This window comes from Cordyceps militaris (assembly GCF_000225605.1).
Source record: "Cordyceps militaris CM01 unplaced genomic scaffold CCM_S00004, whole genome shotgun sequence".
In the NCBI taxonomy this organism is placed as follows: domain Eukaryota; kingdom Fungi; phylum Ascomycota; class Sordariomycetes; order Hypocreales; family Cordycipitaceae; genus Cordyceps; species Cordyceps militaris.
In genome coordinates this window covers 1,652,370-1,674,392 of record NW_006271972.1, presented here as the reverse complement: position 1 = coordinate 1,674,392, position 22,023 = coordinate 1,652,370, and the positions used below count along the sequence as shown (strand labels likewise).

The 22,023-nt window shown below is 55.8% G+C and overlaps 7 protein-coding genes across 7 annotated transcripts; 4 read left to right on the top strand and 3 right to left on the bottom strand.

Annotated features, from left to right (window-relative positions):
• Nucleotides 1–992: 992 nt before the first annotated feature.
• On the top strand, nt 993–4,159 carry CCM_05550 (neutral trehalase; the record flags this gene model as incomplete). The annotated part of the gene is made up of 5 exons (XM_006670694.1): nt 993–1,029; nt 1,599–1,888; nt 1,949–2,012; nt 2,062–3,940; nt 4,012–4,159. The coding sequence occupies 5 exons, from the start codon at nt 993–995 to the stop codon at nt 4,157–4,159; spliced, it is 2,418 nt and encodes an 805-aa protein (XP_006670757.1).
• Nucleotides 4,160–4,941: 782 nt separating this feature from the next.
• Nucleotides 4,942–5,688, bottom strand: CCM_05549 (yippee family protein; the record flags this gene model as incomplete). Its single annotated transcript, XM_006670693.1, has 1 exon — nt 4,942–5,688. One exon carries the CDS (start codon nt 5,686–5,688, stop codon nt 4,942–4,944), a length of 747 nt encoding a protein of 248 aa, XP_006670756.1.
• A 1,776-nt stretch (nt 5,689–7,464) lies between these two features.
• On the bottom strand, nt 7,465–8,499 carry CCM_05548 (ankyrin 2,3/unc44; the record flags this gene model as incomplete). Its single annotated transcript, XM_006670692.1, has 1 exon — nt 7,465–8,499. One exon carries the CDS (start codon nt 8,497–8,499, stop codon nt 7,465–7,467), a length of 1,035 nt encoding a protein of 344 aa, XP_006670755.1.
• A 3,001-nt stretch (nt 8,500–11,500) lies between these two features.
• On the top strand, nt 11,501–12,214 carry CCM_05547 (aspartate racemase; the record flags this gene model as incomplete). Its single annotated transcript, XM_006670691.1, has 1 exon — nt 11,501–12,214. One exon carries the CDS (start codon nt 11,501–11,503, stop codon nt 12,212–12,214), a length of 714 nt encoding a protein of 237 aa, XP_006670754.1.
• Nucleotides 12,215–12,863: 649 nt separating this feature from the next.
• Nucleotides 12,864–13,730, top strand: CCM_05546 (uncharacterized protein; the record flags this gene model as incomplete). Its single annotated transcript, XM_006670690.1, has 1 exon — nt 12,864–13,730. One exon carries the CDS (start codon nt 12,864–12,866, stop codon nt 13,728–13,730), a length of 867 nt encoding a protein of 288 aa, XP_006670753.1.
• A 323-nt stretch (nt 13,731–14,053) lies between these two features.
• Nucleotides 14,054–15,661, bottom strand: CCM_05545 (glutamate carboxypeptidase; the record flags this gene model as incomplete). Its single annotated transcript, XM_006670689.1, has 1 exon — nt 14,054–15,661. The coding sequence occupies one exon, from the start codon at nt 15,659–15,661 to the stop codon at nt 14,054–14,056; it is 1,608 nt and encodes a 535-aa protein (XP_006670752.1).
• A 1,583-nt stretch (nt 15,662–17,244) lies between these two features.
• On the top strand, nt 17,245–20,702 carry CCM_05544 (uncharacterized protein; the record flags this gene model as incomplete). The annotated part of the gene is made up of 2 exons (XM_006670688.1): nt 17,245–18,144; nt 18,813–20,702. 2 exons carry the CDS (start codon nt 17,245–17,247, stop codon nt 20,700–20,702), a joined length of 2,790 nt encoding a protein of 929 aa, XP_006670751.1.
• Between the last annotated feature and the right edge of the window lie 1,321 nt (nt 20,703–22,023).

The following is a 22,023-nucleotide window of genomic DNA, read 5'->3' as shown; positions in this document are numbered from 1 at the left end:
TCAAACCAAGCTGCCATTGTAGCGCCAGCATCGCGAACTACTTGAAGAACAATATTTGAGAACAAAATCGGGACCTGGTATGTGAATACGGGCAAGACTCCCAATGATTGCTCGTCAAATGATTCACTTTCAGTTATCCTCTCTTTTGCTTCTTTTTCACTCTACAATACTTGCAGCAGCGATTTTGCAAGCACACACAAATCTACTGTCGCCTCAACATACCGCTGACCTAGCCCGTTCTAGATCGAGTCGATTTTCCTCTCGGGCTGTAGGTCCTAGTAAGGATTGACCTGTTCAGTGCGTTGTGTAGTATACCCATAATATTTTGCCTGCAACTTATAATAACTCTGTCATCGTGTACTGGATGCGGCGAGAGAGCGCGCGTATTGCTGTCTCCGCATTGTAGCTTCCCGACGACTGGGGGACTTTCAAAATCCTGGCGGCAACTGGCAAAGCTTTGTCATTGGTTTTCGCTAAAGGCTTTCTTAATAATAACTATTCTCACGACGAAGCTTTTCCCGGAGATCCATTACCTGTCAGCGAGTAGTAATAGATAGCGCTAGGTTGAAATTAGCGTCAACATCGGGCGATCTTCAAAACCTCGCATTTGAGCTCACCTCGAAGCAAAAGAATGTAATTTGGATATTGATGATGATGTCCGATTTGTGGGAACTGTAGATTGGAGTTTAGGATCAGAAAACGGCGGCTGATGGTTGCGCTAGAGAAAGAATTTGCAGAGCAACTGACACCAGGCAACATGAGTGCACCAATAGCAACAAGATTTTATTATCGGGATCTCTCTATAGATAACTTCAAAGGGAACTCAGTACTTTGAGATTATTAACTGATTTACAAGGCCATATAGTAGACTTCGAGTCAAGTGTGGATAACTATGCTGGGTTTAGTCTGGTCATCAAACACTCGCCAAGTAAGACAGCGTCCACGTCAAAATATGCATAGTCGAAACATGGCATGATGACGGTAAATACAAGATGAATTCTGTCCCTTGCGCCAAGAACAGACAAAGCGGTCCGGATACTCGCTAGCGATTACAGCGCGCGACAACGTCGTGGCTTTCTGCACCCCGGGCCCGGGAATTGATCTGATAGGACAATTACTCTGGCTATCGCCGTATTAGGAGTTTCAGCTCTGGGCTGCCTGCTGGCGTCTTACACAAAGCTCGTTACATCCCGCAATTCGCATCCCACTTCTGCATCCGACATCGCTTACGGCTGCCGTGTGCTCCGTTAGCGTCAGATATGGTGCTGGGTTGGCCGTCAGACCGTCAGACCGCATGCCTGTCTTGTTGAGAAAACTCGCCCGTCAAACCTCACCAGCATGCCGTCTTATCAACGCACTAGCCTCGCTCGTCCCGTGCTCTCGTGCCCTCACCTCTGCCTCGTGCCCTCTGCCTTGTCCGTCCGCCCTTCTCCGCCCTTTTCCCTTCCGCCTCCACAGGGACTCAGGGAGCTGTGAAACCCACCCCCGGCCGACCCGCCACTAACTAAAAGCTGCCACCGCAGGCCAAGTTAAATTCTTCAAACAACATCACGCCTTGCTTCTGCCCTTTGCCTCTGCATTACCACAGACCTGAAAAGCCCCCGCCCTTTCCCAAGCCATCTCCCATCTGCTTTCATACTGGCCTCTGCTCTCAGACGCGCAATTGGGCATCCATTTCGACCACCCCGCCATTTCCCCCCTCGCCCCGCCGACACCGCTACTCACAGAGCAAACAACAATCTCGATAATGTCTGATCCGACCGCGCCCTCGGCGCACCGTCCTCGAGCGTCTGAGGATTTTGGCGTCTTTGATGATGCCAAAACCTATTATGCCTCCGATGAGCGACACACTGGTCGCTTCGCGAACCGGACTCGCACATACTCCCAGGCAAGTCGCAGCTAAGAATGTCATCATAGCTCGTGACAACACATCTAACACAGACCCCAGAGCAGTTTGATCAAGCAAATAGAGCGAATGAATCTCCCGGAGCCTTTCCGGCGTGGAAGTCACGGTATGTCATGCATGGCGAATCTCATACAGCATCGTGCTGACACTGTCAGATGAGAGCAATCTGGAGCAGGGTCGACGCTTTCTCATCCAAGTTGATGCGACCCTCGAGAGTCTGAAAGCCCAAGAAGATACCGACGGGAATATGCAAATCACAATTGAGGACCATGGACCCAAAGTCCTTCCCCTGCGAACGGCTGCCTCCGCTGGCTATCATCGATTCGAAGTCCGTGGCACGTATATGTTGTCCAACCTGCTTCAGGAGTTGACCCTGGCCAAAGAATACGGCCGCAAGCAAATTATCCTCGACGAAGCCCGACTCAACGAAAATCCTGTCAACCGCCTCTCCCGTCTTATCAAAGATCATTTCTGGGATGGTCTGACGCGACGTATCGATGCGTCGAGCATTGAGATTGCTGCTCGTGACCCCAAAGACTGGACCGATGATCCTCGACCGCGTATCTATGTGCCATTCAAATGCACGACACAATATGAATACTACAAGCAGGTCGCCCTCGATCGTCCAGAGATTCGACTGGATGTCCAATTACTCCCCGAAGTTATTACCCCGGAGATTATTCGTGACATGAATGCGAAGCCTGGTCTTCTCGCTGTTGCCGTTGAAGAGATTGAGGAGCAAGACCCTGTCAAGGGAACCATCAAAACCCTCCGTGGACTTCCTTTCGTTGTGCCTGGTGGTCGATTCAATGAGCTGTACGGATGGGATAGCTACATGGAGTCTCTCGGATTGCTGGTCAATGACCGAGTTGACCTAGCCAAGGCAATGGTGCTCAACTTTTGCTTCTGCATCGAGCACTACGGCAAGATCCTCAATGCCACACGGTCATACTATCTGGGGCGCTCCCAGCCTCCTTTCCTCACCGACATGGCGCTACGAGTATACGAAAAAATCAAGCACGAGCCCGATTCCCTCGAGTTCTTGCGTCGCTCCATTCTGGCAGCTATCAAGGAGTACCATAGTGTCTGGACTGGGCAGGCTCGGCTGGATCCTACTACTGGTCTATCGAGATACTGCCCAGAAGGTCTTGGAGTTCCGCCCGAGACCGAACCTAGCCACTTTGTCCACATTCTGGAGCCATATATCGAGAAGCACGGTATGAAATTCGATGAATTTGTTCGCGCTTACAACTATGGCGAGATCAAGGAGCCGGAATTGGACAACTACTTTATGCATGATCGTGCCGTGCGAGAGTCGGGCCATGACACCAGCTACCGCTTTGAGGGAGTTTGTGCCAACCTTGCCACCATTGATTTGAACTCGCTACTGTTCAAGTACGAAACCGACATTTCTCGCACTATCCGAAGCCTCTTTGACGACAAGCTCGTCATGCCTGAGGAGTTTTGCCAAGGCACCCCGTACAAGCCTGGCGACATTCTCACCTCTGCCCTGTGGGACCGCAAGGCCAAGAGGCGCAAGCTTACCATGGACAAGCTGATGTGGAATGAGGAGGAAGGCATGTTTTTTGACTACGACTTTGTCAACAAGAAGCGCTGTACATATGAAACTGCTACAACGCTGTGGTCGCTGTGGGCGGGTGTCGCCTCGCCCAAACAGGCGGCAGATATCGTGAGGAAGGGTCTCCCCAAGTTTGAAGAATTTGGTGGTCTGCTTGCCGGTACCGAAAGCTCGCGCGGAAAGGTCGGCCTGGAGCGACCCAACCGGCAATGGGATTACCCGTACGGTTGGGCACCGCAGCAGATGTTGGCCTGGACGGGCCTGCTCCGCTACAGCTTCAACGAAGAAGCGGAGCGCCTGGCATACAAGTGGCTGTTTATGATTACCAAGGCATTTGTCGACTTTAATGGCGTTGTTGTGGAAAAGTACGACGTGACGCGACCCATCGACCCTCACCGCGTGGACGCCGAGTACGGCAACCAGGGTCTCAACTTCAAGGGCGTCGCCAAAGAAGGGTAAGTTTTTTTTGTACTTTTGAATTGTCCTCTTGACCACGCAACAGCTAACCCGTTCCCCCCCCCCTCAGATTCGGCTGGGTCAATGCCAGTTATGTGTATGGTCTGCAGATTGTGAATGCGCACATGCGCCGTGCGCTTGGGACGCTGACGCCGTACCCGACGTTTATCAAGGCCATTGAGCAAATGAATGAAAAGGCGCTTGCCGATCTTGAGTAGAGGGTGTTGGGCTTTTGCATCAAGTAGACTTTTTAAATATCTATAGCGTAATGTGGGTCTCCTATTACAGTTTCTTTAATTATCCAATTCGTTTTTCTCATATCTTGTATCGTTCCATCTGTAGATCTCACGGTGAATGGGCTGCCATGGGAGAGCGTCATCAGTTTGGTTTTATTATGTGAACCTCTAAACACCATCATATTATGAAATACTCATCAGCGTCAACAGCAGGCTATTGCGCGTAGGTGATGTGTCTTGGCCTTTGGCGCAGCGCGGGGGCTTTTCAAAGCGAGGAGCTTTATGGCTCTCTGGTCATTCTTGGCCTTTGCGGGCGTGTTTCTTGTTTTCAAGACCCAATGATCGCTGGAAGTCACTGGTTGTTATTCCTCAAATGCTCGCTCATAGTCTCTGGCTGCTGCCAACGCTCGTTCGTGTTCCCAGGCTGCTGCAATTGTTGGGCACAATGAAGCCTGGGAAGGAGGGAGAGTTGATCAAGGCGTGGCCGCTACAAGCTGAGGATATTGGTGGCCGGGAGCCCTGATGGATTGCTCCTGCCAACATCTCTTGCCGACGATGTTGGCGATCGGTGCTTTATAGATATTGCTGGCTGGCGTCTCCAGTGTGGAAGCCATTGATGCTCAGTTTCTTCAGCAAGCTTAGGTATTCCTTCCTCATACAACTTTGGTATCAGTGTCCATCCTTGTGTGCCCACATCGCCGCACCTCGATATAAATCGAAAGTGAGCGCCGTCGGTGCAAGTGTTGACCAACCGGCCTCGGCAATCACTCCTCAGGGCGAGCCAGGGCAATCATCTCGGCCCTTCGCTGTGCCACCGCGCGCGCATCCCACGTCCCCGCAAAGATGTCGTCGCATTCGTCCTCGTCCTCCGAGTCAAACGTGACATCATGAGCGCTCGGACGGCGCCGCTGCCCATACGCCGTACCATCCACGACCACGCTGCTGTCCGGCCCGCCGCCGTCTTCGCCCCAGCTGCGGTACGCCGTGACGCGCTCCGTCTCGAGAATGTACTTGCCGACCTTGTACTTTTGCGATTTCTCCTTGGCGTCGACGTATTTCCAGCCGAGCTTGCGCGCGCACGTGCCGCACGAAATGTCCGCGACAACGTGCCAGCCGGTCACGAGCTGTCTGTTTTCCAAGCGGCCGAGGCGAATATTGAGCAGCGCGGCGGGGGCGCTGTCTTGGTCGTCGGCCGCTGGTGGCGGCGCAACGAGCAGGGCGCGGCCGTAGCGGCCGGTGAAGCCCTTGGAGACAATCTGCGACGACAGGGCCAGGTCGGCGGAGCAGCCGGTGCAGCGGAGCGTGTCGGGGGCGAGGCGCGCGAGACGGCCGGTCTGGGGTGTTGTGCTGGCTGAGGTGGCGGTGGTCGTAGCGGCGGAGGGCGAGGACGAGGAGAAGCGGCGTAGAAAGGGAAACTTGAAGCTGGGTAGCAAGTAACTGGGAAAGATGGGCGGGGTGGCCGAGATGCGGTGGCTACTTCGGGTCGCGTCGGACGGGGACCGGTTGCGCATCGTTGTGATGATGGGGGTATAGGTGAGGTTGGGCAGCGAAAGATGTAGGTCCGCAGGAGAGGGGGCGCTGCGTCGAGAGGCCAGCTCCGAGTACACGTGGTTTCGTCTGAGCCAAGTTAGTGGGAAGCGTTGCGATTAGATCAGTAGTGGTGACAGACCAATGATACTACTCCTGGCGTAGATGGGACGATGCAAAGGCTGCGCAGGCGATGTCGAAATGGCCGTTCGCCAGTCACACTTTGAGACTTTGAGGATAGATGGTGAGAGTAAGAACCGGCCAGCGGTGAGAGTTGGGTGATTGCGTGCGATGCTACATAACTATTGCTGAGGCGGCAGATAATACTAGATAATGGCGCCCCGGCAAATGGGTCGGGGGAACAGCCCCGCTCCGAGGTCAAGGGACCAAAAAGAACCCACGGGACCAAACTAACCATTGCAGGCGGTATATTTTTTTCATGGATGAATCACATGATTTTGACCTTGACAATGCGCTGGATGGATGGGTAGGATGGGTGCGCCCGCAGGGACATGCTGTGCCCTGCTGACTCGTAACTACATACGCGAGTGAGGCCTGTTTTTGGACAGGGTACTAGACAGGTCTCTTTTTTAATAGCTAATTTTCCCCTGTCACAACGCTGTTAGGCGTCTAACACGGCTTCTAAAAAAACATAAAAGATCTTTAACACGTAGCAGCAGCCTGACAGCGTTGTGACAGGGGAAAAAAACATGTTGAGTGGAAAACGTGTCCAGTGCCCTGTCAGAAAACAGGCCTCACGCGCGTAGGTACCTTGCTTCAGCCTCGGAGGTTCCGACCCGTCCTTGCATTGTTGTCTGGCGGCCACAAGGCACAAAGCACACCGTACATTGGCCAGCTCCATCTTCAGCGTGGAAAATGCCTCTGTTGTTCCTTGTTGCATGTCTATTTTCTCTCTCAGAATAGTAAATGCCAGCTCGGGGTTACTTTTTTGGGTCGTCTCATGTTTTGCAAGCAAAGCCCCAGGCCACCCCCAAGCCGGGATCGGGCAACAGAAATAGCGTCCGCGTAAGAGAGAGAGCAGGGTGCTGCAGGACTTGGACAAAGAAACGAGCGCACTGGGGCCTGGGAGATGTTGCGCGGGGAAAACAAAAAGAAAAAGAAAAGAAAACGACCAAGCGCACCTTGCGACCAAGCACCATGGCAATGCTACGCTACTACGGCTCACGGCATCAGCATCCATGAGATGAAGCTGCATAACGCACCGGCCACTGCCTCTGCCTTTGTCAATAAACGCTGTCAACGGCCTGAGACAAGCTGTCTGAAATGTGTGTAGCGGGGGGATTGATTCGCCGCCGCATTCGATATCGTCAATGTGTCTTGGATAAGGCAATTGTAAATGTAGTAATAATGTCTCATTCTTCGTAAATGCTCAAAATGTTGCTTGCTACCTCAAACACTAAACGCCAGGAAAAAAAAGACTATGCCAATCCATAGAGTAGGAAACATCGTACAGGTAGTGACCACCACCAGCTCGGCCCGGATGCAGGGCCGGGTGACGGTGACACGAAATTCATCATCATAGCGCCCGGTGCAGATGAGGAGCGAGCCGCGTCGACTCCACTGCCATCGTTATCGGCCTTCAGAATGGGGCCCGGCCCAAGCTGCAATTTTATGCACGTCTCCTGTGACGTATTCTTGTGAGCAGCGGTTCCGACCCCATGGGACCGGGAAAAAAGCAAGCCTGGTTTCGGCTCAAACGGCATCGTTGGCTTCAACCGCAACCAGGCTCCCGTATCCCCCTAGTTGACAAGCTGCACCATCATCCGGGCAAGGTTGTCGTGCTTGTAGCGAGACGCCACCGTCACAGGCGTATCGCCGTATTGATCCGCGACGGTGAGCATGTACGGTGTCTGGTGCTGGAGCAGTGTCTTGACCACCTCGTCGGAGCCGCTCATGGCTGCCGCATGCAAGGGCGTGAGACCCCGCTTGTTGATGTTGGTCTGAACATCAACACCATTCTGCAGCATCCAGCGCACCAGCTTGGCGCTGCCGTCCTGGCAGGCGAGGAGGAAGGGGGTAAAGTCGTTGTACTCGGCAGCCAGATCGGCGCCGCCGTCGACCAGCAGCTTGACCATGTCCAGCGAGCCGGTCAGTATAGCCGTGTGCAGCGGAGTCTCGCCGGTCAGAGGCCGCGGTAGCGACGGATTCGCGCCGTGCTGCAGCAGCAGCTGAGCAATCTCGACCTGGCCGCTCTCAATGACCTCGTGTAGCGCGGCGCAGCCCATGCGGTCCTGGGCGCTGTGATCGGCGCCGCTCTCCAGCAAGGCCTCGACAATCTCGGCGTTGCCGCAGCGGATGGCCATGACGAGAGGTGTCTCTCTGGCACGAGTCGTGGCGGACGGGTTCGCACCGTGGGCGAGCAGGTAGCGGACGAGGGCAGGTCTTTGAAAGTCGTCGGTGCAGGCGAGGTGGAGAGGCGTCCGGCCTTGGCCGTCGGTGATGTGAATGTTGGCACCGAGGTGCAGGATCTGCCAGGTAGCCCAGTCGGAGCCGGCCTTCATTGCCTCGAGAAGGGGTCTGGTGTTGTTGCGGCGCATGCGGTTTATGTCGAGGCCGGCCTCCTGCCAGCGTTGCAGGGTGCCGGCGTTTTGGTGTGTTAGAGCCCAGCGCAGGGCGTCCTTTTGTAGGGTGAGCTCGTCGACGGTGTAGAGGTGGTTGATGAGCAGATTGTAGTAGCCGCGGTCGACTTGGCATAGGGCATTGATGTGAGAGACTTTGGATAGCTGAGCAACAATTTGCAGCCGCAGCTCTGTGGGTAGAGTGTCGAGGCCCATGTTGTAGAAGCGGGTGCTGGGCCTGGGCGTGTGTGGGTGATTCGGTGTAAGTGAGGAAGTGCGGAGGTGTAGAGAGTTGAGTACGATGAAAGCAGCAAACTCCAACAAAGAAATAGTATATCAATGGAATTGCGAGGGAAGAACAAAGTATAGTTTCGCAAACGTGGAGGAGGGAAGCCGGGTCTTTATTCCGGAGAAGGCAGGCTATCTATTGTCTGGGAGCAGCTCTGGACTTTGCCCGAGGAGACCAGGCCATCAGGCTTTGGCAAGACTCGTTCCGTTCTAGCCGGGTGGCGCCGACACTCCATGGTGCGCCAGCAGGCTTCTACAGTGGGTGCGATGCTGGCTTCATCCACTAATCGTCCACTGTAACCCGCCAAACGGGCTTGGAAACGGCTTGACGGGCCTTTAGCAACAGCAAACGGAGCCTTGCCAGCTGGCAATGCCAGTGTCGGCTGGTCTGGCCTGTGACATCACGCAACGCCGTGCATTGACGGCTCAATGCCTCCAAACTCCAAGGCAATCCCCCTTCTCTTGTCCCATAACCAATAGCTCGGTGGAATACCTCACTTCGCCTCGCATTCCCCTCTCATCTTTCTTTCAGCCACCAAGAATAGCATACGCCTCTCCTGCATCTCTACATCCCCACAGTCCAAGTCGGAAGCACACCGACCGATGTCTCTGCTGCCACGGTCCCTGGCCAAGAACGTGTCATTTATTCGCTACCCTGACGATATCTCGACCGGCTGCTGTCTCAAGGTTCCCCTCGGAGCTTGCATTTCAGAACACACCATCTCGGCGTTCCGCCCTGAATCTGAACCCTGGTACTGGTAGCCTGCTAACTAGCCTGGTAACCTCAAAGGGAAAGCCTCCGTTGGTCCGTAGACCGCAGCTCAGCCATCTCAGGTCCAGGCCCAGCGCCCGCCACGGCATCGACACCGACACCTCCTTGTCCTATAGTCTAGTTGGCGAGCCACACCTTGTTGCGTTGTTGCGACGGCCCTTCTTCTGGCCTCCGCACATCACGGTTGCAGTCGCATTGCAGTTGTGACAGGCACCTGCAAATTTACAACCGTCCAATAGATGCATCTACCGTCTATAGCTTGCCCGGGCTGAAATATTGGCAGAGTTAGTGTGCGAGCTGAAGCGCCGCGGAGTCTGCGCAGCGCTGCTAGCTCATGTACAAGATGCTTCAACACGGCACAAATACCACTCCATGAGCGCCTCCCCCGCACGACCACCAGACTGAAGCCATACCCCATGTGATCCATGTGATGTCGCTGCCTGCAGGGGTTATCCCCTGCTCCCCACGGCGCGCGCGGAATGGCTGCATCTCAATCCAGCATAATTTGTACAAATTAGCCTGTCAGACGCTACTTTTCAACCCAAATTCAACTCTTGAGCTGAGGTTGCTGGGGCGGCTGTCACCACTGTTGAGTTCTTGTCTTTGTGAGACTTGTTACTGATCAACCTGAGCAGATACAGCTGGCAAGGCTGCGAAGTATCTATGTTGCACGCCTCAAAATGCTTTCCGCCCTCGACAGGGAATTAAATTTGCAACTTCCCGAGACTATTCAAAATCCCAGTCTGCATCACCACGCGACGCGCCACCCGCACAGTTGTTGGCAGCGCCAAAAGATGTAGGGTCGTCGTTTAAATCAGCCCCAACGCGCCAGCCAATGAAATGAGCCTTGATCAACCCCCTCAAGGGACGAGACATACATACTGTCATTAAAAAGTCAAACACGTTATCGTCATCGCTCCGTACTGTCTAATTCAGGACTTCAGTGCTGACCCTGGCGTTATCATCTTCCTTGCACAGTTCGGATACCCTGCCTCCTGCACAGCCCGACCCCCTCCATCAACGTAACCCCGGGTTGGGACCATTCAAATTGGAGCATGCAGGAATGTTTCTAAAAATTGCATCGTCATCTCAATGAGATGCAGCAATGATCTGCGCGATTTGTCTACAAAATTAGCCTCGCCTCGTCATTTATCATGAGGCTAGCCGAGACAACTAAATGACCTGTACGGAGTAGATCTTGTCGCACCCACCTCCAAACTCCGAGTTCGTCAACGGCGCACATTTCGTCGTCGAATGTGCATCTTCTCTGGCCCGGGGCAATTCTGCCGATTTCCCGCCAATAAACAAACTAGGTACCACCCGCAACTCGGTGATCCCACTTCCACTAGAGAGTACTAGCACTGTATCGATATCCATGATAGTCTCCAAACGATGCGCCACTGTCATCGCCGTGTGAGTTTTAAACGTCCCGCGCGATCATCTGCATGAGATTGCCTGTAGCTTCGTCTGTCTTGGGTTAAACGATTATTGCCGTCGTCGCTGGAGATTCAGAGCACGAGCCGAGCCGTCTCTATCGCCGTCGTTATCCACGACGTCGACGCTACGAGAAAGCAGAGAGTCCCACGGGCCAACACGGTCAAGTACGGCAATCATTTAATCGTCCAAGGTGTTTGCATCAGTAACGTTCTACCTCATAGTATTCGTTTATAGGAGCGCAGGATCTTACGGAACCGTGACGATGTGAGAGCGAGCCGTGTACCTCGATAGGTCGCATATGTCGAGCCCGTTAATCCGTACTATGCCTTGTCCATGCATCAACAAAGCCGCAGTAATAAGTTAGGAAGCTCAGCAGCAGCGACGACTTCCCACGTGCTGTACGGCCAAGGACGCCAACTGTCGCTACCGCTGCGATGAAAGCGTTGACATCTCTCAGCGCAGCGCCGACTCGTTGTACCGCGCCGCAAAGTTTGAGAACTTGGAAATTCAACAAATTCTTCTTATGACGCTTGAGTGATCAGACTAAATAACTAGGTAGTTGACTTTAAGTTTGGCTGAATCCACTAAAATTCAAAGTCTTGACATAGGGCGCGCCTTCAGGGACGGCCTCTTTAAAAGGGCACAGATTCTCCATTATCCATCTAGACCCGACGACAGAAACAGAGCCAGAGATAAAGAGTCACAAAAATACACGGTAAAATGAAGACTATCGGCATCATCGGCGGCAGCACCGACATCGCCACCGTCGAGTACTACAAAATCATCAACGCCACGGTGCGGGAGCAGCTCGGCGGCCTGCACACGGGTGAAATCATCATCAACTCGATGGACCTCGCGCGTAGCGCACACTACGTCCGCCACTCTCTTTGGGACGAAGGCGGCGCCTACCTCGCCACCAAGGCGCAGAGCCTCGAGCGCGCCGGCGCCGACTTCCTCCTCGTCGTGTCCAACACGTGGCACCGCGCGTCGCCCGTCTTCATGGCCGGCGTGTCCATACCGCTGCTGCACATTGCGGACCCCACGGCGGCTGCGATCCGCGCTCAGGGCCTGTCCAAGGTGATCTTGCTCGGCACCAAGGCCACGATGGGCACGCCGTACTGGGCGGAGGAGTTTAAGGCGCGCGGCGTTGTGGTGGTGGTGCCCAACGAGGCGGAGCAGACGCTGATTGATGATGTGATTTTTAACGAGCTTAGTTTCTGGCAGTTTAGGGACGAGTCGAGACAGCGGTACTTGGAGATTGTTGATCGGTTGGTGCGGGAAGAGGGCGCGCAAGGCGTCGTCTTGGGGTGTACCGAGATTCCCCTGCTGGTGAGGCAGGAGGATAGGCCTGGCGTGCCCATGTTTGACACGCTGACGCTGCATGCCAAGGCCGCAGCACTGATGGCTGTCAAGGAGGATGTAAAAGTGAAATGATATATCTTGTAGAATAAATGAATAGACAGTTTACGGTGCAGAACTGAATAGAACATGGGTAACTGACAAGTGACAATCAGTCCCCAGTGGACGTGATGCGGGACTTTGAGCTACGTGATGCCTCTGAGTCGATGTTCCTTTATCCATGCCAGCGGTTTACCTTCGGCCTGAGCTACTTGCAATAAAAACAGTCACTGAATACAGCGCATCAACGGGGCCGTTCCAACCCTCGCGGTCTCGACCGTACCAACGAGCAACAGTCACTTTCTAGCCACCCTGTAGTGCAGTTTAGCATGTATTTATTTCCTAACTAGGGGCAATGAAACTGTCAAATGTTAAAAGACGCCGCCCAAAAGGGAAATAGCGCATGGTTGCGACTTGACTCACTGGTGAGTGACTCATTGGGCGGGCTGCGCCATCACCACCACCAGTGCTTGCTCAGCAAAGCGAGGCTGTCCGTTGCGATGAGGAGATGAAGTGTTACATCTCAAAAATTACCTATAAAGAATCGTTTCCTCTTGCACCTCCCTCATTTCCCTCTTCTCCAGCTACACGACATCTTTCCGTTGCACTCTGGCCCCCTCGTCCGTCAATGACCTCGAACCCCCGCGTCAACCAACACCACCCCAGCCCACCCGTCCGGCCAACCATGGAGACACTTCCACCCTCCGCCACCGAGAGCCGCCATCTCCCCCACGCCCGCAACCCCGCCAAATCCTCCTCCGACCCGTGGGAGTCGCGCCGGCACCTGATCCGCGCCGTTGCCAAGAAGCTCGCCGCGGCCGACGACCCGCTGACCTGCCGGCGCCTGGGCTTCGCGTGCGCCCTCGACGGGGGTCTCGCGGCCGACGCCGAGACGCCGTGTCCCGCGCGGGCCGGCAAGCACGCCAGCGTGCGCACGCACCACTTTGAGGCCCAACTGCAGGGCCGGGGGGCGGCCAGCGAGGAGATGCTACCCGGCGGGCGGCGCGTCGCGGCGGCAGCCAGCGCCACCTCGCATCGGCACCGCCGCCCGTTCAAGCGCGACCGCCGCTACTACACCCCGGCCGAGCTCGACGACGACGTGCGGCTCGCCAAGAGCAGCGCGGTGGTGGTGCGCATGCCCGACAACCGCCGGGCGGTGCGGACGGAGGCAGCGCACGAGGTGGCGGACAGGGCGCAGGTCGCCGCGCTGTACGAAACGGGCCTGCTGTACCGGGATGCCAGCCCGCGCGACCGCCGGCTGACGCTCGACAACATCCCGCACGACGAGCCAATGTACGTGGTGCGCACGGCCAAGCCGCGGCTGCGGAAGCACGGCCAAGACGCGCTGGGCGGCGGCGGCGGTCTGCATCTGTCCTTTTCGGACCTGGGCGACGAGGAGAGCCTCGTGCAGTACGTCATGGCGCTGACGGCGTCCGAGGCGGATGCGGCCGGCGCCAGCTCGACGCTCAGCTCGCCGACGCTGCGTGCGATGCAGGAAATGGACGATGCTTCGTTGGAGACGTGGGTGGTGCTCGACCGCGAGAGCCTCTGAGTCACCTTCTTGGTCATGTCCTCGGCGTTGAACCCCCTTCTGGACTTTTGGATTGAACACAGTATTGCATAGCGGGCTCTTCATCTCCCGGCGTTGTCACGGACCGGGAAAAGTGGCCAGTTCGGCAACGCGGCAGACTTGATCGCCGCTTCGTTGTTCATCAAACATGGATGGATTTCTTCTCAAAACATTTCGCATTCCGTACAAGTTTGTAACCACCAGCGAGGACGTCATATTCATGTAGCTAATCTAATGTACATTGCTCGCAAGTACCATATGTCCCTTTTTTTTTCCTTGATTAATTTCTTTCTTGATTTTACTGCTTATTTCTGGGGCTCCTCGGCAACGTAGTGCAGGTAAGCGCCGAGCAGCTTGATGCCCTCAATATAGTTGCGCTTGTCGAGCTTCTCGTTGATGGAGTGAGCGCCGTCAGTGGAGCTACCCATGGGCAGCAACAGGACATTCTTGCCAGTAGCCTCCTCAAAGGTGAGAGTGACGGGGATGCTGCCACCCTCGCGGGTAAAGTCGGGCTCGACGCCCCAGACGCGCTCGACAGCCTTGGCGGCGGCGGAAAAGTTCCAGTGCTTGGGCGAGGCAACCCACCACTTGCCGGCGTGCATGCACTCGACCTTGAGAGTGTTCTTGCTGCCGAGCTTGGCAAACTCGTCCTGGACGTACTTGATGACGGCGGCGTTGGTCTTGTCAATGTCCATGTCGGGGACGGTGCGGATGGAGAACTTGCCAATGACCTTGGCGGGGATGACCGTCTTGGCGCCGGGCGAGGCAAAGGCACCCTCGATGCCATGCAGGGACAGGGAGGGGTAGCGCCAGCGGGCCATGAGGGTGGGCTTCTCCGTCTCGTGGATGGTAGTGGTGCTGCCGAGGGACTCGTGCAGGTTCGCCATGGTGAAGGCGATGGACTTGTAGAGGTCCTCCTCGTCAGCGGTGACGGGGGCGACCTGCTCCGAGATGCCGGGGACCAGAATGTTGCCCTTGCTGTCGACAAGGCGGCTGAAGATTTGCGCAATGTCCGTCATGGGCTCGTGGGCCTGGCCGCCAAAGACGCCGCTGTGGAGGTCGGCGGCGGGGCCCGAAACCTCGACCGAGTAGTAGTTGCAGCCGCGCAGGCCGTAGGTGAGGCAGGGCTTCTCGGTGCCGAGCCAGTAGTTGTCCGAGATGCAGATGGCGTCGGTGTCGGCAAAGTACTTGCCGGCCTCGGCGCGAATAAAGTCGTCAAGGCCCTCGGAGCCGTACTCCTCCATGCCCTCGAAACACATGAGCAGGTTGACGGGGAAGTCGAGGCCGGCCTTTTGGTGGGCCTCGATGGCGTTGAGCCAGCCGAGGACAGGGCCCTTGTCGTCGGTCGAGCCGCGGCCAAACATGCGGCCCTTGTCGTCGACGGTGAGGGTAAAGGGCTCCGTAGCCCAGCCGTCGCTCTTGTCGGCGGGCTGGACGTCGTAGTGGCCGTAGACGAGAATGGTGCGCTTGGCGGCGTCGCGGCCGTAGCGGGCGACAACGACGGGCGGCAGCTCGAGGTGCTCCTTGTGCGGCTGCTTGCCGAGCGGGCGCAGCTCAACCTCAGCGCCGAGGGCTTTGAGCTGGTCGGCCAGCCAGTGGCCCATGCGGACCACGTCCGGGCGGCGAGCATCCTCGGCGGAGATGGAGGGGATGGCGACGGCCGCGCGCAGGCGCTCGATGAAGGCGTCGGCGAGGTCGTCGACCTGGGAGAAGAATCCGTCGAGTTGGGGGGCCATGTTGCGTGCCTGGTGCGCGCGGATGGCGTCTGTGAGATGGGAACGGCGGGGTGACGGTGTCGGGAGCGTGGACGCGGAGAGCAACGGGCGGATGGAGGGGTTGCTGGTGGTGATGTTGCGGGGAAGAGGTTGACGACAGCAACGCAGGGCAAGACGTGCAAGTTGAGTGCGGGGCATTTCGCCCTCCCTCTTTTTCTGCTTCTCCTCTGTGGCCGCAGTAACTAAACGAGTGATGCAAGTTTGGATTTCGGTGCAGATGGCGGGGCGGAGACGGTTATTGACGGGTTACACGCCCAATGAGCGACGGCGCGAAATAAACGTCTGACCAACTGTTTTCCAAGTTAGTTAATAATTTATTAGTAAGAAACAAAAGTCCTCTTTTTTTGTACGGAGTCGAGCTCCTCCTTTGGCCCAGAGCGTTGTTACTGTTGCCTGACAGCCTCAGGTCAAACAATGTCCTTTGCCGTCTCCACGCCCCCGCCGCCAACTCATGTTCAGGCAGAACTCATATTCAGGCAGGCGGGGAGGAAAAAGGTGGGAATTATTAAGACGGTGCATATTCAGGGTTATTTATAGTTGGAGAACCAAGACTGATTCCTTGTGACGAGGAGCGGTCTGGTGTGTGTCCCAGTGGCAGCCAGGCGCAAGAGGACAGGGGGCTCCAGTTAGTTATACCCAACTTGTCTTGGTGCCAACGGCTTCTTGCAGCAATGAGGCTTATTATTTATTATTCCGAGTCTGCGGTTTGCGGCTGAGGCTGACTGACATGTCTGAGACGACCAGTTTTGCAGTTTTGCAATGTGGCTGATCTGCTGTTTTGGCTTGCTTGGCCATTGGCCAGGGTCGCCAGCTGGCCAGTGACAGAGCTTGACCGTCGCCAGCTGGCAGCAAACGCAAGTCATTTATTAATAAGAAAAAAAGACACCGCAGCGATCCTTGTCTCCTGCATCTCACATCTCTTGTCCTTCCTCTTTTTTTGCTTCGTCCAGATCGACTTTTGATCCATCGCCCCCTGCATTTTGTCAGGCCCTTGGACACCTTCTCCCTTCTCGCTGTGCTCTTCTTTTTTTCTCGCACTTCTGCCTACCGCTAGACGTCATCGGTCCCCTCCCCACCGTCTCCAACGCCAACCCAATCTGCCGGAAGATCCGTCCAAGACTACCGCACGGAAGCGCAGCATTTCTCGACTTTTTTACTTTTTTACTTTTTTATTTTTGTACGTGCGAGCTTGTTTCCCTGTGTCCACCCACTCCCTTTCCCTTTTTTTGCCGGCCTCCCGTCTCCCGACTAGGCGGCACAGGCTGTGCCGGGCGCGCGCTGCTCCAGTTGTCCACGTATACGCGCAGCATGACGGAAGCTCCCTCGTGTGTGCTTGCTTGGCCCTTTTGCCACGCCGTGCGACTCGATCCGTGCTGGCCGCCGGCGCTTGGTTGCCAATGGCTTTGGTACCAACTTTGGTGTCTTTTGCGTGCTTCAGCTGCCCTGATGCCGCTAGTCAGGACAATGTAGTTGGCGGCCAAGCGCAGCATTCTTGGAGTTGCATGTTGCATGCCTGTCCATCAACCCAGTCAAGCACTGCCCCCCCCGTCCATTGTTGCTAGTCATCCGCCTGTCTGACCTATTTGCCGTGTCTCTTTTTATTTTAGGGAGTCTTGCTTTCTTCGATTTCTGTCTCCTATTATATCTGTCATTTTGCTTGAGCCTTTTTTGCTATATGTTTTACTGCATAGAAGCATAGAGGCTGGTCATAGTCACCCATCATGACCTCGAGTAAGTTTTGGCGAGCAGATACGCTCCATTCTTCTTTTTCTCTTTCTCCTGCGAAAAGACAACAACTGCCTCCCTCACCCGCCGAGTCCGAAAGCCCGACGAAATCACCTCGTCGCAAACACAGCTACGACCGTTTCCCTCGTCGAGAAAGCGACTTGCCCGTACCAGCGAGCCATGCTGTGAAACATCGAAACTACCACGACATTGCTAGAGAACCGCCATCGCCATCGGCCCCCAGAAATGCTCATAATAAATCTCGAAAATGGGGCGAGCGCCTCTCTTCACTGCTTCCCGTGCTCACATCTTCCTCACCAGCAACAGATTTCTCCTCGGCCAGCCTTCGACGAAAGCCGGTTGCGCTCGCCGAACACGGCAAGGTCTCACCTGACACAACACCACCCCCTCCACCGTATAAAGAATACGATTCGAAACATTCGCCGCCCGAGGGTCCTCTTGATACACCAATCACTCCCGATCACGAGCTACGTCTATCGTCACCTACTCTCTTTGGAGACGAGTTTTTCCTGGGCAGCAGCAACTCGCTGCCCTCCCCACAAACCGGACTACCTCAGAGCCTCACTATGCCTATCCTCCGGACCGAGATTCCGCACAGCGCCTTGGGTATCGACGAGCCGCCCCAGATAGCTAGCGCCACCGATTTCCTCGCTCTGTCGAGCTCCGAAGCTCAACTGCCGCCCTTGCAAGAAGTCGCTTCTCAGGAGCCCCCCTCCCGAGATGGCTCTCCCGAAGCCACGAGCGAGCTTCGCGGCCCTCGGAAGTTGCGGAAGGGCTCGGACAGCCAGATCAGACCTCGCGCAAACTCATACCAGGCCGGCCCGTCGATCCCCGTGCCTGGCATCAAAGCCAGTGCAACGATGCCCCTTTCTGAAGTACGTGGCAGGAGTGTCTCGTCCCATCCCACCCTCGCGGTAACGGAGATTGGCGCACCACCTTCCATGCCACCCCCTCCTGTCCCTCGACCTGTTTCGCGAGCAGCGTCGCCAAGGCTCGCGAATCACAGTCCAAATCGAGGCCGCATTCGCAGGAGTTGGATGCCTGGTGGTCGGTCCAGATCAAATTCTGTCGAGGTCTCATCGCCAAACGCTAAAATGCAAGCTTGGATCATGACTGAAGAAAGCACATCCGAATACAATTCATCATTCCTGAGAAACGCAGAAAAGGTAAAGTCTGACGAGATGGTCAAAGCACATTGCTATATTAACATCTGCCTTGGTAGGTCCCAGAGTTGTGGAATGAAAGCGGGGAAGTGCTCGTCTACCTGTATCCCAGAGGCAGTGGCTGCGGACCCTGCTTTAAAGTGCCTGAGTTCACCGTCAGTTCGTCATATCTTTTCAACGAGCTACTAGCTTCGGAATCGTCCTCCTCGATCGGTCACCGATCCAGGAGCTTTGGGGGCAGAGATAGCTTGTCTGTCGATGATGCTGGTCGCCTACCTTTACCGTCAATGGTACAATCCGATGAATCTTCCAGTGAGCTGAAACTGTACCTACCAGTGGCGCGTCCTTCGGCTTCAACACATCTGGTCGCACCTGGGCAGGGTGGTGACAATGAACTTGACCGCCTCATTGCTATCCGCAACTTGTTTGCGTTCCTCACAGGCCAGCCTCTGGTGGGCACTAGATCACGATCAACCGTCTTTTTGGCCTTTTTGGACATTGCAAACCTTTTGGAGGAATATAGCTTCGCTGGAATCGATAGCGCCGGGTTCGGGAATGCTGTTGATATGAGCTTTGGATTCTATTGCGACTTCCTAGGCTTGTCTGACTGTAGACACAGCCGCGAAAAGACGGTTGAGGCTCTCATTCTTGGCGAGCGTATGAGAAACGTTGAACTATATAATGAAGCATTTGCTCATGCGGCTGGCAAATACTCCGCCATCATCGATCTTCGCCTTCCTCTGTTCGACAAAATTTCACCACAGACCCGGCAACGTCTTGAACGAGCACACATTGACCTGGTACACCGGCAGCACAATGTCAACGATCATCTCGAACAATTCGAATTTCCGTCGATATTTTCGGGCATCGCCAACTCGACTTCGATTGCGGAGATGCGGAGTATTCGATTCAAATCTTGGCGAAATTCATTTACGCGAATGCGATCATTCATGCTCAGCTACTACAAATCTACATTCGGCAGCTGGCCACCCAAGGCGAGCAGTAAGAAGAACCCTTTTATGGAAAGTGGTTTGAACCGACTAGTCTTGAAGATGCTCTACTCGGACATGTGTGCCTTGTACGACTTGCTTGTGGATAGAACCGACTTGACGTCCAGAGTGATGGATCATACGCCAGAGCTGTCGTCTGACCCCGAAAAGACGACAAGATCGGCCATTCGGAACATTATGTCTGAATACGATCGGTCAAGGCCGCCTGTGCTACCCCCGATTCCATTCGACTTGCCTCAGCTGCCGACAGTCCAATCGATTCACGAGACGTACGCCAACTTGTCTGCAAAGGAGCAAGCGAAATTCGACAAGAAGCTCAAAGAGCACGAGCTACTTCTCATTCTAAACAAGGCTTACAACTACGACACCAATAGCATCAAGCTCCCTTTCCTGGACCAGTTCAAGGAATTTGAGAGCCGAGAGGCAAAGGGCAAGATGAAGCAGGACATTATTGATCAGCGAATCGGCTACTGGATTTTCCTGTATGCCGTCCTTCAGTCGCTTCCTATGCTTGTTGTTGATGCGCCAGGCCTCAAGCATACGGAGGGAACGGAATACTTTTTGTGCCAGCCTCCCATGGGACAACCGCCGTGGGCGGAGGACGGCCAGGTGCGCAAGATGTGGTACGAGGTAGCGGGTGGTGGCGGAGTGGTTGAGCTTTCTGCCGATGCTGTCATGTACAGTGTGGAAGCCACGTACCACCGCAGCCATTGTTGGCTTGCCGCAAAGCAGTGGGAGGGATTGGATGGAGCGGATCAGGCACCCCCAGAGCAAGTCATGTCCCCCCTCCAACCGCCACGAGGGATTTTCGAGGGCGGCGACGGCATCCTCGGAAGCTCGCCTCCAATGGCTGGTCCTAGTACACCGTCGCCGCCTCTGGGGACGCCACCACTGGCAGCGCGGCCGCGCAACCTGTCGCCAGGTCGTTCTCGTGCAAACAGTGCCTTCCGGTCGAGCATTGCCATTGGCCTGGAACCTCTGCTGATGGACCCGCCAGCCAACTTATTTAGCCCGCACCAAAGAAGCAGCTCACTTGGGCCGCGTCCTCCCAGTGCGTACATGAGCAGTCGCAGCATTTCTGGCTCCAACCTGGCGGGCATGAGCACGCCACGATCAGGCACGCCTAGCACGCTGGCGGGCACTTCTGGAGCGACGTTTGATGATATCCTTGCTGGAGGAACGAGTGAAAAGACCAAGGGCAAGGAGAAGGAGAAGGAAAAGGAAAAGAAGGCGCCCAAGAAGAAGGGCTTCTTTTTCTAAGCGAGGACGACTTGATTGGATATTTGGTTTTAATTTTCCGTATCTGGACATAATTCTTTCATCTAGTAGAACATATAGCATAGCATATTTGGATACTTTGACTCAGCGCGGGAACAGCATTTTATTTTCCATGCTAGAGGGATTTCGACTCTGAAATATTGCTCTGGACCCATATCATCTCTACATGCATGTCGTTTCACATGATATGGCTTGGACGTGTTGGACTCGTTGAGGATGAAGAAACAACAGCGGCCAGTGCTGTCCATTATACGCTAAAAACAATAAAACTAGGACTGATGGTATCTTGTGGCGATTCGGCCAATGGGATGGGGTGCAGTTTTGGTCCACACTGCAGAGCCAGTGCTCGTATTGCTCTGCGAGTACCTTTTCTAACGTTAAACCATGGGTATTCTTAATTCTGGAATTGTACTTTTCTCCTTGTTCGTCATAGCCGTACGCGCGGCGTGGCGTATATCTTCTCCCTTATCGAGTCGTGGGCGTACCCACCGCGGACGCTCGGCGTGCCACCACGATTCCTTTTCCTTGCGGTCGGCGACGACGGCGCCCTCGCGCCAGTTCCAGCTGCCGGTGCAGCCAAGCGCAGCCACGCCGTCGTCGTCCTCCTCCTCGGGCGGCGCGGCAGCCAGGTCCGGGACGTCGACGAGGCCGCCGCGCGCGTCGGACGAGCCCGGGTCGGGCTCGAGGCAGTACCGCACGGGGCTGTCGACGGTGCCCATGTAGCCACCGAGGCCGAATTCCTCCACCATGCCGCCCTCGTCCGAGTGCACCTGCACGCGGAAGCGAAACCGCGGCCGCGCGTCCTCCAGGCGGGCCTGCGCCGCGATACGAGCCCCGCGCAGATCGGTGGCGTGCGGCGGCGGCACCCCCGTCAACGAACTGCTGCTGCCGGTCGGGAGCGACGTTGCCGTCGCCGACTTGGGCAGGCCGCCAAACCGAGACGCCGGCAGCAGCCCACCAGAGTCGACGCTGCCGCTCCTGCGCTGCTGCTGTCCGTGGCTGCTGCCGCTGCGCCCCCCGTTGGCCCAGATACGGTCCGCCGACGTCGCGATGCTCTCCCGCGGCCGGCACAGCTGCTGGAAGATGCCCTCGGGGTCGTTCGGCGCGCGGAGCGTGCGCAGCGCCGGGAACCCGCCAGCCGCGATGCTGCGCGCCAGGATGTCGTCGGCGTCGCTGACGCCCGCCGCCACCACGTCCCAGTGCAGCCGCACGAGCGTACGGCTCGCCAGGTACGGCATCATCCACAGCGCAAACGCGCCGCCGGCGCCGCCCTCGTCGCGCGGCATCAGCGGCGCAACGTGCT